This window comes from Ascaphus truei, chromosome 1 (assembly GCF_040206685.1).
Source record: "Ascaphus truei isolate aAscTru1 chromosome 1, aAscTru1.hap1, whole genome shotgun sequence".
In the NCBI taxonomy this organism is placed as follows: Eukaryota; Metazoa; Chordata; class Amphibia; order Anura; family Ascaphidae; genus Ascaphus; species Ascaphus truei.
Genome location: NC_134483.1, coordinates 410,577,107 through 410,590,169, shown reverse-complemented (window position 1 = coordinate 410,590,169; position 13,063 = coordinate 410,577,107). Strand labels below are relative to the sequence as shown.

At 42.6% G+C, this 13,063-nt stretch overlaps 1 protein-coding gene across 1 annotated transcript in view; it reads left to right on the top strand.

Moving 5' to 3' along the window:
• ARHGAP10 (Rho GTPase activating protein 10) overlaps positions 1 to 13,063 on the top strand; it is a 267,627-nt gene that overhangs the window by 217,686 nt on the left and 36,878 nt on the right. The window contains exon 20 of the mRNA XM_075611566.1: positions 5,410 to 5,572. Coding sequence (XP_075467681.1) covers positions 5,410 to 5,572 — 163 coding nt within the window. The remainder of the gene's footprint in view (positions 1 to 5,409; positions 5,573 to 13,063) is intronic.

The following is a 13,063-nucleotide window of genomic DNA, read 5'->3' as shown; positions in this document are numbered from 1 at the left end:
CCACCAAATGCCACCTACAACTCGGTTTTACGTGCATTTATTAATGTACACCATACTGAACACAACTGATTTGAGTGCATCTCCATTATACTTTTAGACATACTGTAAGTAGAAAATCAGAAGGAGCCAAGATCCCCTCCATCTCTCTTTTTTAGGGTGATCTGTGTATATGCTCCCCCTGGACCATGGAGAGAGGAATCTTGTAAAACATTTTGTTCAATTTTGGTAGTTGCTAGGCAATAAAATGCTTTTTTTATTTTTAGGATTGTCAAATATAGCTAATCTAAAGTTATGGAGATAATGTAATATTGCAGCCCAATATGGGTATGGCAGCAAAACATCCCACATTTGAGACCTGCTTGAATTTTCAATTAAGTAGAGTCCTGTGTAGAGAGCAGGAATGAGATGAGACAATGACGTTGTCAACAACAAAAGTTTACTAACTAACAAAGAACACGCCACTGGCCGAGTGCTTTTCAGCAACATTCTAAATAATCACAAGTGTCTCTACCTACCCCATTCGAAAGTGGTCAACCCATACAGCTTCAGGGCATTCTCTGAATGGCTGAGGACTTTTTGCTGGCAGACTCCTAATAGTGTGCGGACAGGTTCTTACACAGTTCTACAGTATCTTCCTTTTTTAGATGTAGCCCATGTTATTGCAACCTGTGGCCCGCTCCCGCCGAAGAAATAGTGTGATAGCCTCGTCCCTTCTTGATTCCGAACAATGACTTCTCTCGCTGATGCGTTGTCTATGTCTCACTGCAGCGTGCCACCATTTGCTGTTGGCTACATCTGTATATTGTAATCAACTTGGTGGTTATACAGTAGACAGTGAATAGCGGCTATGAAGATAAGCACATTTTTATATTGAACATAGTACCACGTTGACAAAATGCTAATGCTTAAATCATCATACCCTGACATTTAATTATGGATAGACTTACACAAGCATTAGTTACTAATACAAAAGACATAAATGATATAGACTTGTTTGCCTAAAACAAGAATATGGGAATTTGGGAATAACATTTTCTCTAATTTTCAAGTCAGGAGTTATAGTTTCACTACCCTTTTTATGTTTACAGTAGTTTTATAGTACATTTGAAAGATGTTTTAACCAGTTGTCACTTGCTGTGTGTACACTGGCAGTAATCTACAACCGCACTACAATGAACAGCAAGCTTAATTAAATGCTTAAACAACTGGTTCTCAACCTTTTCTTGGAAGGATTTTTACATTCTTGGGACATCCATGCTCTTAGACCTTTCTCATCTCCTCGCTTACACGCAGCACACTTATCCTCCGCACACTTATCCTCCGCACACTTATCCTCCTTTTCACGAGCACCCCCTCTTTTTACACACTTCACATTCGCCCTCGCATATCGTACTCTTTTACTCAACACACACATCCTCATGTATCCCCCCTCTTCTCACACATCTCACACTCTCTCAATTATAAACACCACATTCAGACTCCCTTCTCATACTTAGGCCGTGCCTATAGTGACGGCGACACGACGGTTGACGTTACCCGTCGCCACCGGCGAAAGTTATATTTCGCCGGGCGGCGGCGTTGCGTAATTCCAGCAATTTGATTGGTTCAAGGGACGTCATGTGACGCGACAGCCCTTGAAAAATCAAATTTTGCCGGCTACCAGTTTTCACTCAGTCGCTTTGTCGCCGTCGCGCGCACTATAAGCGCACGCAGCGGCAGCAATGCTTTTGTTTTCGGGCGACGTCGCCAGCACTATAATCACGGCCTTACATTACAGACCTTACCCACCCCACAAAAAAAACACCCTCGTCCTTCCCACACACAGCCGTCTTAGAACACACTCACTCTCACTTCTCCCCACATAAAACCCTCCCTCTTTCCCTTCTCAGCTTCCCACACACCTCAGACATGTCAGTTGCTCAGTGGGCATGTCTTGCGATGTTTGGAGATGGAGAGGCCTCTCTTTACACTGTCCTACACTGAGAGAGGAGAGGTGGATCGCAGCCTTTGTCTCCAGGCAGCACGGGACACGCCCGCCGAGCAGCCAGCAACGATCTTCCAGTGTGGGGTCTGGATAACTTTGGCAGGTGGTCATGATACACCATGATTACCCAGGCATCCTGGTTGAGAAACATAGGCTTAAACCTGTACCGACATTATGTGTTACTCTTTGCCTTGTGTCAAATGATACACCATCTCGGTACCAACCTTATTATCAATAGAGATTGTTGTTTGTGTTGAATTGCTGCAGCCACATTTATATTCATTAGATACAGTACTTGGCAATGAAAGTACAGATGTAGCAGCCATTATAGTCCCCCATTAATGCTACTTAAAGAAATAAATACCTGTACCATGGAAAATACTGTACCATGTTCCATCATCTGCATGCAGTAATTGTGCCACACTTTGGTAAACAAGGGGTGTAGTCGTGCATGTTATTTCCCAATAAAAAAAACATTTAAATTCCCATCCTGGCATATAAAATCAATTCTGGGGACCATATAGTGTACAATTGGAAATCCACCACCGGTTGTACTTCACCTTGTTTTGAAACTCTTAAAAGTCCTAACTTTGGAAATGGATACAGAACAGGGAAAAAGGATGATATATCAAAGGCTACTGCACTGTTTGGTAGAATAATTTGAATGGATGTTTATACGACACAGATGTAATAAACCTACAGTGCAAACGATTTAGCTAAAAGGAGCATTTACTCGTTATTGGTTATCGTCGAGAAAGTGGAAGACTTTTTACAAATGGAAATGTATGTTTCGGATAACAAAAGATTTTAGAAGCATACGTATTTCATTAACAAAACACATTTACTGCATTCTAGTCTAATTAATGCACCCATGACAGGTGGACTAAGGAAGCAGAATTTGATCCCTTACAGTTCTTTATTATAGAAGGTAAGAGGCTATTATAGGAGGTGATGTTTCATCATGGCAGGAAGAAAATAATACTTTTTATTAATGCAACAGTAAACTTTTTTTTTAACAAAGTATTGAAGGTGCAGTCCCACTTTAAAATATTAAAAAATATAAATGAAAGATCCATGCCATATAACACCTAATCTACTATTGTTTTATGCTTTAACAGGTGTTTATTGGCAATTTAGGACCAGTTGTAGAAGACAATAGTCTACATGTAGAGCCCTGAGAGTGATATGTCTAGATCAGACGAGTACTCAATGGTGCTTGTCTTCTTCACCCAAGGACAGAAGTGTACTATTACCCGTTTTGTTACTATGCCTAATAAAACCAAAGCTACTTTGCGAAAATGCGTCTTGTTGCACTCCCCTAACATACAATATTATACTGTAAATTTAAAAAAAAAATGAACTTGGGCATGACTCTTAGGCAGTCAATGTATGATTATTGTCTAACGTCCAATGTTGTGGTAACTGAGAAACATCTTTATTTTCCCTGAGAATAGCCATGTGGGCAAAATGTTTGACATTATTCAATACATATTAATATGTTGACTGCTTAGAGTTATTATGGAACTTTCCTTCTTTGGAGCTCGTTGATTAAGGAGATCACTGTACTTGCTGGTGTGAAATAACTAAGCAAGAAGTGTGCTTCATGTAATGCCTCTCTTGATGATCTTATTTGTCTGGAAAGTAAGATAATTCTGAGTGAACAAGGGGCTTAGTGTGTTTTGTGTTTGGAATAAGGTAGTGGTACAGATACAGCAGATATTATTTCTCCCACTGGCATGTTGCATCGGGACACACGTGACACACCATTGTAATAGCATTAGCCACGTGCGAAAATGGGGTGTGGCTACACTGCTATTGCACCCTTGGCGCGCATCCGGTGCAATAACGTCTTCTGCATCTGTACCTGATGTTGCCATTTTTGTGAATGCCCAATATTACCCACGTTTGCAAATGGTTGTCACTTCAGTAGTTGACCTTGGGCAAATCCGGCACGAAGATTAGATTGTAAGTTCTAGAAGTGTGCCTGAAATATTCTATATTCAGTGCTTTGTGCACAGTCAGTGAAATGTGTGCAATGCCAGAATGTGCCCATTAAAATAGTTTTGTATCGAACATGCTATATTTATATACTGGATATTATTAGACTGAAGAAATGGAATCTAGTAAGTGGCACCTTTTTTTTTTAGCTATAACCTTGCATTAGCAGTGAAATATTAATGACATTGTAGAAAATTGCATAGCTGGCTAACCAAATTTGATTTGCAGAAGAGCAATTGCCACATTTCCAGAACTCACATACATAACATAAATTCTGAGCTTTCGATTTCTTACACAGATTTCCACCGCCCTTAATCAAGTTTGTTGTTTAAATCTCAAATGTTTGGGCCCCTTGATAGAGGCACAGTACTGTACAGCTGCAAAATACGCATCGGTCTCCAGGTTTTGGATTCTTAAAATGTTCTATTTTACTACTTCTAGGCTGTCATTCAGAGGTTTTCACTGTGATTAATGAAATGGCCTCTTTCTCTGTTACAGAAAGTGATTTTCTTTCCCAGGCTGACCTCATTCCTAATTTTTTTTTGGCCCCACTTCTTATTACAGTACTTTGAAATCTTAAATAGTTCCACTGGTGCGGGATGACCATAAAGTTGTTCAACTTTCAATGTGAAACCGATGCAACCTTTCTGCATGATCTTTAACCGTGTGAATAAAAGAATGCCAGCAATGGGAATGATATTTTTTGTCATTTTATAATGTGAAAGCGTTTTGATGATCTTTGCCAGCATGTGATCTGGTGTCCATGAAGATTTTCAGTCATACACTAATTAGTAGCAGCGGGTTGAAAAATGCTCTTGCCATATCTTATGATGTATGGTTACCATTATAATGGCTGTAATTAGTTGTTAGCTTGGTGTGACTTAATCAGCAGCAACAGACATTCTGCTATGGGAACATTTTAATCAAAGATTTGGAAACGCCACCAAGTGAGGGACCTTTCAAAGTAACTGTTTGTACACAAGGTTGTAGACAATCTTGTAACGTGCTGCTATAGATTTCTAGCTGTATGCTTTTTTATGAGTAGACAGGGGTAGAAGATACATGTACAGTATTACAATACTATGCTGCAATGGCGTGAAGCACAAGACCATGTGATGTCATACCAGAAGAGAGGTATGACCGAGAGTGAGGATTTCGGAGTCTTTTTTCCCCATGTTGATGCATTACGATGAGTATCCATATTTTAAGCTCTGTGCAAATGATTGATTCACCAATAGCTTACCTACAGTATACAGGTCAACTTCTTCTTTTGTGTGACTTTAGGCTTACACGAATTGTGTTACTACCAGCTCTCATTCACGTTCTGACAATAGACCTGTTTTGTTCCTTTTTTTATTAAATTATTTTTTTTAACCAAATCTCTTCACAACAACTTTCATAGTATTTCTGACGGGTTTCCCTTTCAGTGGACAATCACAGCTCCCCCAAGGAAGACACACCCACCGGCAGCACGGATTCCCTTTCGCCTCAATCACTCACTCCTACAACTACCCGCCCGAGCCCACCAGCTGAGGAGAAGAATCACCTTCATACAGACGATGGTGATCTTTTGGATTGGGCTACCACTGAGTGAGTTACATTACCTTTTGTTTACATCTCTAGTGCTGGGGAAAATTCATATGGAAAATCATTCATTTAATGCTGAAAATACATTACACTACCCAGTCAAAGTTTTGTCTAGTGATTGAATTATCCTGCACATTATAAGCTACGTATAACAATACCATCATGTTTTTTTTTTGTATAGCGCTGAACATGTACTCAGCACTGTACAAAAATGAGATACAAATTTCCAAAGAAGGTCACTACAAAGTTGAGTGCTACTGACATCATTGCAAAAAACAATGCGTGAGGTAATCCCTGCCCTGAACAGGAGACAAACTCATGCAAACAAATACAAAGTCATTAAGCATACTGATTTGTCCCGTACTCTTAAATAATAACTACAAAATATTGGTATGTGTAATGACTGTGGTAGTCACGGTGCTGTCAATATGAGGGATCATGAATGAACAAGGAAACCCCCACAAAAGTCTGACGAGAAAAGAACTGAGATCCACTGTGGGGAACAAAGTTCAAATTATTGATCGTCATGTTATTGTGAATGCTGTTTTTTTTTTCTTCCTTAGTGCATCTCAGTTCATGAGTCTTTATCCCCTCAGGCGTTTGTGGGGCTTTTCTGCTTGAATATACAATATCCGATTTTCTGGCACATTAAGCTTTAAGGCTGGGGTTCTCAACTCCAGTCCTCAAGACCCCTCACTCAATAGGTCAGGTTTTAAGGATATCCCTGCTTAAGCACAGATGGCTCAATTGGTGGGCTCCATCATTTGTGCTGAAGCGGGGATGTCCTTAAACCTGACCTGTTGGGGCGTCTGGAGCACTGGAGTTTAGAAACGCGGCTTTAATGTATTGAGATTTATATATTCCCATCTTCTCTCTTTTCGTTCTCTGGTCATCCTAATATGTTTTTGGTTGTGTTTCATTTACCATTTTAGAAAGAAACGAAGTGTAAAATCGCACGTAAACCTATGTCATGGAACAGAAATACCCCTGTTTGCCTTTTCTGTTTCAGCCCCCCTTTCCCTTGGCAGTTCTGCCTGCTAGTTGTGCTTAGATGTCACTTTCCTTGCAGTTCACTCCCAGTGTAGATGGAATGGATACATTATGTAGCCCTTCTCCTTCCAGTCTGTCACACCCCTGGTTGCTCTGGCAACATCTCCAGTCCTCCTAGTTATGGGCTTTCCCATTTCCCCCCCCTGTCTTTTTGCTGACAGTAGTGCAGTCTCACTGAACCTTTAGTGTGACCCTTGCCCCTCACTTCCTTTCCACCGTAACCTCTGGATGAGTGAGCACCCTGCTGTAAACCCCTGTACTGGTAGGATTATCTTTTTCACCTGCCGTTGACTACCAAGCACACACAGAGAGACATTATCCCAACATCTACATCTCTACACAAGTACCTGTTTTTTACCTGCTTTCCACAAATAAATTAAATAAAAGAAACAGACCTTGTTGTGCTTGGAAAAAAGGGCCGAGTTGACACTATCTGGGCTAAATCATCCCACACATGACCCTGGCTTTCAGAATAACCTAACATGATTGTGCTTCGGTAGCTGCACAGTAAGGCCAGGCCCCCATGGGCCGCTGCGGCGTTCACGCCACACAGCACAGCTCTCTATGGGGAAGGCCCCAGTGGGCGTGTGTGTGTGTGGGCGCGCAAAGCGCGGTGTCGCGTACGCTGGCAGACAAGAATGTAGTCTTCCCGTGCCGCAACGGGGTCACGTGCTCGGCGGGCAGCTAATGGAAAGGCAGATAAGCCCCGCCATTGCCGCGCCCCCCCACCATGGCTGCGTCCCCGCTATAGCCGCACCCCCACCCCCATCATGGCAGCGTGTCCTATGGCTCCCCTACAGACCGGAGATCGCGTCTGTAGTCTGTTCACGTCTTAAAATAAGAAACAGAAGGAGCTTCCTGTTTGTAGCTGGGCCAGCTGAAAATAAGAATGTTCTATAGTTTGCCACCAAGTTATGCGACCTTACTTACAAAAGGTCGCAGTGGCACTGTTAAGGCAATCTTTCAAGCCTAAAGGTTAAAAAAATATATATATATATATATATATCTAAGAATAACCTTCTGTCATTGATATTCCAATTCCTTTTTTTTCCCCCTGACAGTGCAGTCACATCTACTCTGTCTGCACTGTTTGTTTTCCAAGCTTTTTCTCCTCAGTTGTAGCTTATTTCCCCCGCATCGTTCAAAGTGTTATATACAGTAGATACCGTAAGTGTTACAGGAGATGTAGATGGCAATGTGTACTCTACTACTTTGCCTCCCTCTCTCCCCCCTCCTTCCCTCTCTCTCTCCCCCCCTTCCGCCCCCCCTCTCTCTCCCCCCCTCTCTCTCTCTCTCCCCCTCTCTCTCTCTCTCCCCCACCCACCTCTTCCTCCCTCTCTCTTCCACCTCTCTCTCTCTCTCTCTCTCTCTCTCTCTCTCTCTCTCTCTCTCTCTCTCTCTCTCACTCTCTCTCTCACTCTCTCTCTCACTCTCTCTCTCACTCCCCCCATCACTCCCCCCATCACACTCCCCCTCTCCCCATTCCACCCTCTTTTCCTCCCTCTCTTTCTCTCTCTCCTAGCAAAACCCAAAGTTCAGTTTTTAAATATAGAATTTCAGTTAAACTTGTCAATTTCAGCCAAACACTTTGGGCTGAAAGGTAAACTTTTTTTTGTGTTTGTGAAAGATTAAGAAAACCGTAGATGAAGCGAATTGGGCAGGTACGCACATCACATGTCACGTTCATGGTAGAATAATAAAGATTTACACCTTTTTATTTAATATAAAGAATGTACCATCTCTGTGAGTCTGCTGTAGTGTGGGTTTGTAGTGTGTGTACATATTTACTGTGTGCTCATTTGCATGTCATTTCCCAGAATCCCTTGCTGCAGTGGAAGTGCTGTGTGCTGGGTGATAATGGTGAAAGGCGGGGTTGCAGACCTTTCTAAGACATGCAAATGAACATACAGTAATATTTCCATTTGCTATATGCTTTGCTGAGGAGGGTTTTTGTCACTTTTTTTTACCCACCATAACTTAACTCAGTATGGTACTCCTTTTCAAATATTCTAAAAAGTTAGGCCACTGAATTTAAGTTAAATTAGGGTTAAATCTAAACCATGATTCAGATGTAAAAGCCGTTTTCGCTCCAGCCGATGCGTTGCAGCGGGGGACACACACAGCGGGAGCAGCCGTCATTCTAGATGCATTAGTCACGCCTAAAAAAAATAACGGCCCATGTGCCAGTGGGTGCAATTTTTTTCCTTTGCGTTTTGGCAATGTAGAATTTACTAAGCAAACTATATTTTCCTGTCCCAGTCTGCAAATCAGTCTCTTCCCATTATTATTTTTCTCTCCTACACTTGTATTTCTTTCCCTTTGCCCCATTGTATTTCTTTCTCGGCTCGGCTATTTCTTTCTCCCCGTTGCCTTATTTCTCCATCTAAAAAATGCTTTGAATTGAATTAAGCCTTTACGCATTCCTAGAAATGATTTGTCAGAGCAAGGCCTTCTATAGTAAATGTTGAACTTTTTTTTTTTTTTGCGGACAAAATAGGTCACAATGTTGTTTTTAAACAACTTATTGGTATAATAGGCTTTCTTAGAAAGATTAAATCACCCGTAAATTAACTGATTTACTTAACTACCCCTTTAACCTTTTCTCTGCTGAAAGACCGCGCCACTGCTTTTCCGTAATCGCGATTGCGTGGGGTAGAGACAATTTGGTCGCAATAGGCCCTAATATTTATGTAGTTGTACAATGAAGCTTTCTTCTTTAAAAAGGAAAGTACGACTGTAATTTAGTAAATAAAAAATGCAAAAAAGGATCGCCAAGCACCATCACACTCCAACCTCTACTGTATGTAAGACAATCCTGACGCAATGAGATGAAGGGCAGTCATTTCCGAGGGTAGCCCAACTTCAGCCTGCAGGTAGAAGTCAGCAGTCTCTTAGCTAATAACGGTAAAACGAGAAGCAGTGCTATTGTTACAGAGTCAAAATGAATGCACATTAATGTAGATAAAAGACCTGTCTCTTCTTTCCACTCATGATCAGAACTTTTGATAATGGCTCATTTTAATCATTGAGCTCCAATATATTACAGTACTTACATGTAAACGTAATCGCTGGCAGTGGCTGTGTGAGCAGATGATCATTTGCCAGTAAGAAAAGTGTGTCTGTTTCCTTTGTTCTGAAATCATCAGTTGTGTTGGATTTCTTGCAAGCTGTAATACTGTTTATTTCACCAACACAAACATATTAATTAAAATGTATTCTCAAATATATTCCTATTTAAAACTGTATACAGTATTTGTGTTCCCCTTTTGCCTAGATGCAGCGGCCGTTATTGTTTTTTGAGATTTCCCTGAGATTCTTTCAACATTTGCCGCAGCGGACTACTGGCCCATCGGATTAACACAGCGGGGGTCCCTGCAGTGTTAATCCTACCGGGGTCTACCTGTCTGTAAGAGACGCGCAGTAAGAGATAGGCTGAATCAGTCACTCTAACAGGCGATCGCAGGGTTTTTATTTAAATTCTAACACTACAGTATTAATGCAGGGGGTCTCCGGAGCAGAACCTCATTGATTTCAGGTCCGGGGACCACCTACTTCCCGAGATACAGGCCCCGTTATGGGGTGCCGGTATCCCCGTGTTAAAATCCTTTGGGTCACGTGACCGTGGGATCTAACAAAGCAGAGGGATACCGGCACCCCATAACGGGGCCTGTATCTCGGGAAGTAGGGGTTCCCCGAGGCTGAAATCAGCTTTGTTCCGCTCATAAGTCCACCTGTTCACGCACACTAGTATCAACCGCCCCCCACCCCCCCCTACCACTCCAAATAAAAAATCATTACCTTAGCGGATAGCTGCTAAGGTAATGAAGCTGCTTACATTTTATTTTTATTCATAGTGTGCAGGAGCAGGGGGTCTCCTGAGCTGATTTCAGCCTCGGGGACCCCCTACTTCCTGAGATACAGGCCGCAGTATGGGGTCCGGGTATCTCCTTCATGTGAAAATCCCACGGTCACGTGATGCACAGGATTTTTACATGGCGGGGATAGCGAAAGCCCATAACAGGGCCTGTATCTCGGGAAGTAGGGGATCCCCGGACCTGAAATCAATGCGTTTCAGCTCAGCAGACCCCCTGCTACAATACTGTAGTGTTAGAATTTAAATAAAACGCCCGCAATCGCCTTTTTAGAAGCGTGCAAGTAGAGTGACTGATTCAGCCTATCACTTACTGCGCGTCTCTTACAGACAAGTAGACCCTGGTAGGATTAACACAGGAGGGTCCCTGCTGTGTTAATCCTATGGGCCTCTGCAGACTAAATGGCCCATCACGGACCAGATAACTCGCGCATGCGCGAGAATAGACGGCCAGCCCCCAGGGTTGTGGTATAGTGCATGATTCACCCAGGTAAATGATCGGATAATGGCCGCTGCATGTGTACATGTTTCTCAGGTTGTATATGAGCTTCCATGACCCTTTCTTCAGATAAGAAGATTATTTTTGTTATTTTGCGCTATTAGAAAGCTGAAGCATGATAGTAGGTGTTCGTAATTGTTAATGAAAAAATGTAGGGCAGGAGATGTTACCGTATGTTTGCCAGTGCAACCGCGGTAAGAATTTAGAATGATTTTGTGTGGTGAGAAGAGAGCTTGGTCTATCGGTCAGAGAAAATATAGATTGATCTGAGCTTAGAGTTCGACATACTTACATATGAGTCAAGTCACTGGAATGTAGATATTGAGAGTAGTGATGGAATCAAGGATTATGTTCGATTAGATATAGTAATTATGACAAATTTTACTTAAAAGTACACATGCGCTGTTTTTTTTCCTGTTGTTTTTAATTGTACATTTATTTTAAACAAGAGAACATTTTTGTATCAGTCATATATATTTAACTAGATATGTGAGTATTATTTATTGGTGGAATATTTTGAGAATTCTGTCAGGAATTAAGTATAGCACTTGATCTCCCTCGAAAAAGACCCTCCAAATGATGGCTTTGATAGAAGTTTAAAGGAACCTCTTGTAGCTTCTCTTTGCAGGGTGATTCTTCTCCAAACAGACATTTGGAACAGTAAAATATTTATTCTCAACAAAAGAAATCTATTCTTACTTACACAGAAGTGAAAGACATGAAGGTCAAGTTAATGTCCACAAAATTGTGGGCTCCATCGGCAAGTCTTTAGAGTTATCCGTGCCATTACCATGCAGATATTGATAAGATAGATGGAGAGACCTAGCAGATGCGTTAAGAGACCGAAATGACATCATGATTCCCCAGAATTCCCTACGCGTTTTGCACAGTATGGTGCTTCATCAGGATAAGGCTTCTAGATGCCCAGTTTTCTGTTGATATAATTTGTTAACAAACGATTGGACGGTTATAAATATACATATTAATCCCATTCTATTGATATAAATACAAACTAAATGTATAAATAACACACATTCCCAGCCAGCTCAAACTCCCACACCCACCACATCATGAATATATTTTTATGTCAACAAGAGAGCTACTGAGCGTGGCAATTGTATATAACAAGAGACAGGAGTGCCCAATGCTACATCCCATTGACAAAACATATGTAACGGGTATTCCCCCACCCACTCGCAGATAATACTGTGGAGGTGTAGAAACATGCAAGGTTACGCAGGTGTGGTGCATTACCTGTTGGCTCACAGGAGGGCTGAGCTTCCGCCACGGGGAACCTGGGGTACATACATCCTATACATCTCTAGGTGCAACGCCTCCACCTGGGAGGGATCCCAACGGAGTGGGAGGAGGCCCTCACAGGAAACAACCACACAAAGCGAACGAATGTAAAACAGGACTGGCTTTACTGCATAACCAACTATATCTACATATATCATACAATAACATCATAACATCATCCTGCGCCACGGCGGGCGCTAACCACACTGGGTGTCACGGCGGACACTAACCACACTAGGCGTCACGGCGGACGCTACCACCTCTAGGCGTCACGGCGGACGCTACCACCTCTAGGCGTCACGGCGGACGCTACCACCTCTAGGCGTCACGGCGGACGCTACCACCCACAATGTGACCCCACCCTGTGTCCAGTAACCCCCACCCAAATGTCTCGTACTCCCAGAGTCAAATACCACTGTGCATATGTGTGTGTGACTGCGCAGCCACTATGTTTGGTGATAGGCCTGGTTGGTGCACGTGAGTTGCAGGTTACCTGCCCGGGCTCCAGCCACGGGTACCGCGATATCAATCCGCACGATCCGACGTTGTCCTCCACACCGCGTGGGTTGAAAGTCCAGCGCGAACAATGTCTCTCCTAGTCTTAGGGTCTTTGGTGGTGTTCTGAGCCCAGAACCCACCTCGCAGGGCCGTACGGCTTCAGCACTGTGTCCCTGACTACTTGACCAAATAATGGGGCAGTGTCCCTATCTAGGGCCTGTCCCTAAGCTCCACAAGCTATTAGGTGGCTCAGGACCTAACTGGGACCTTGGGGGCT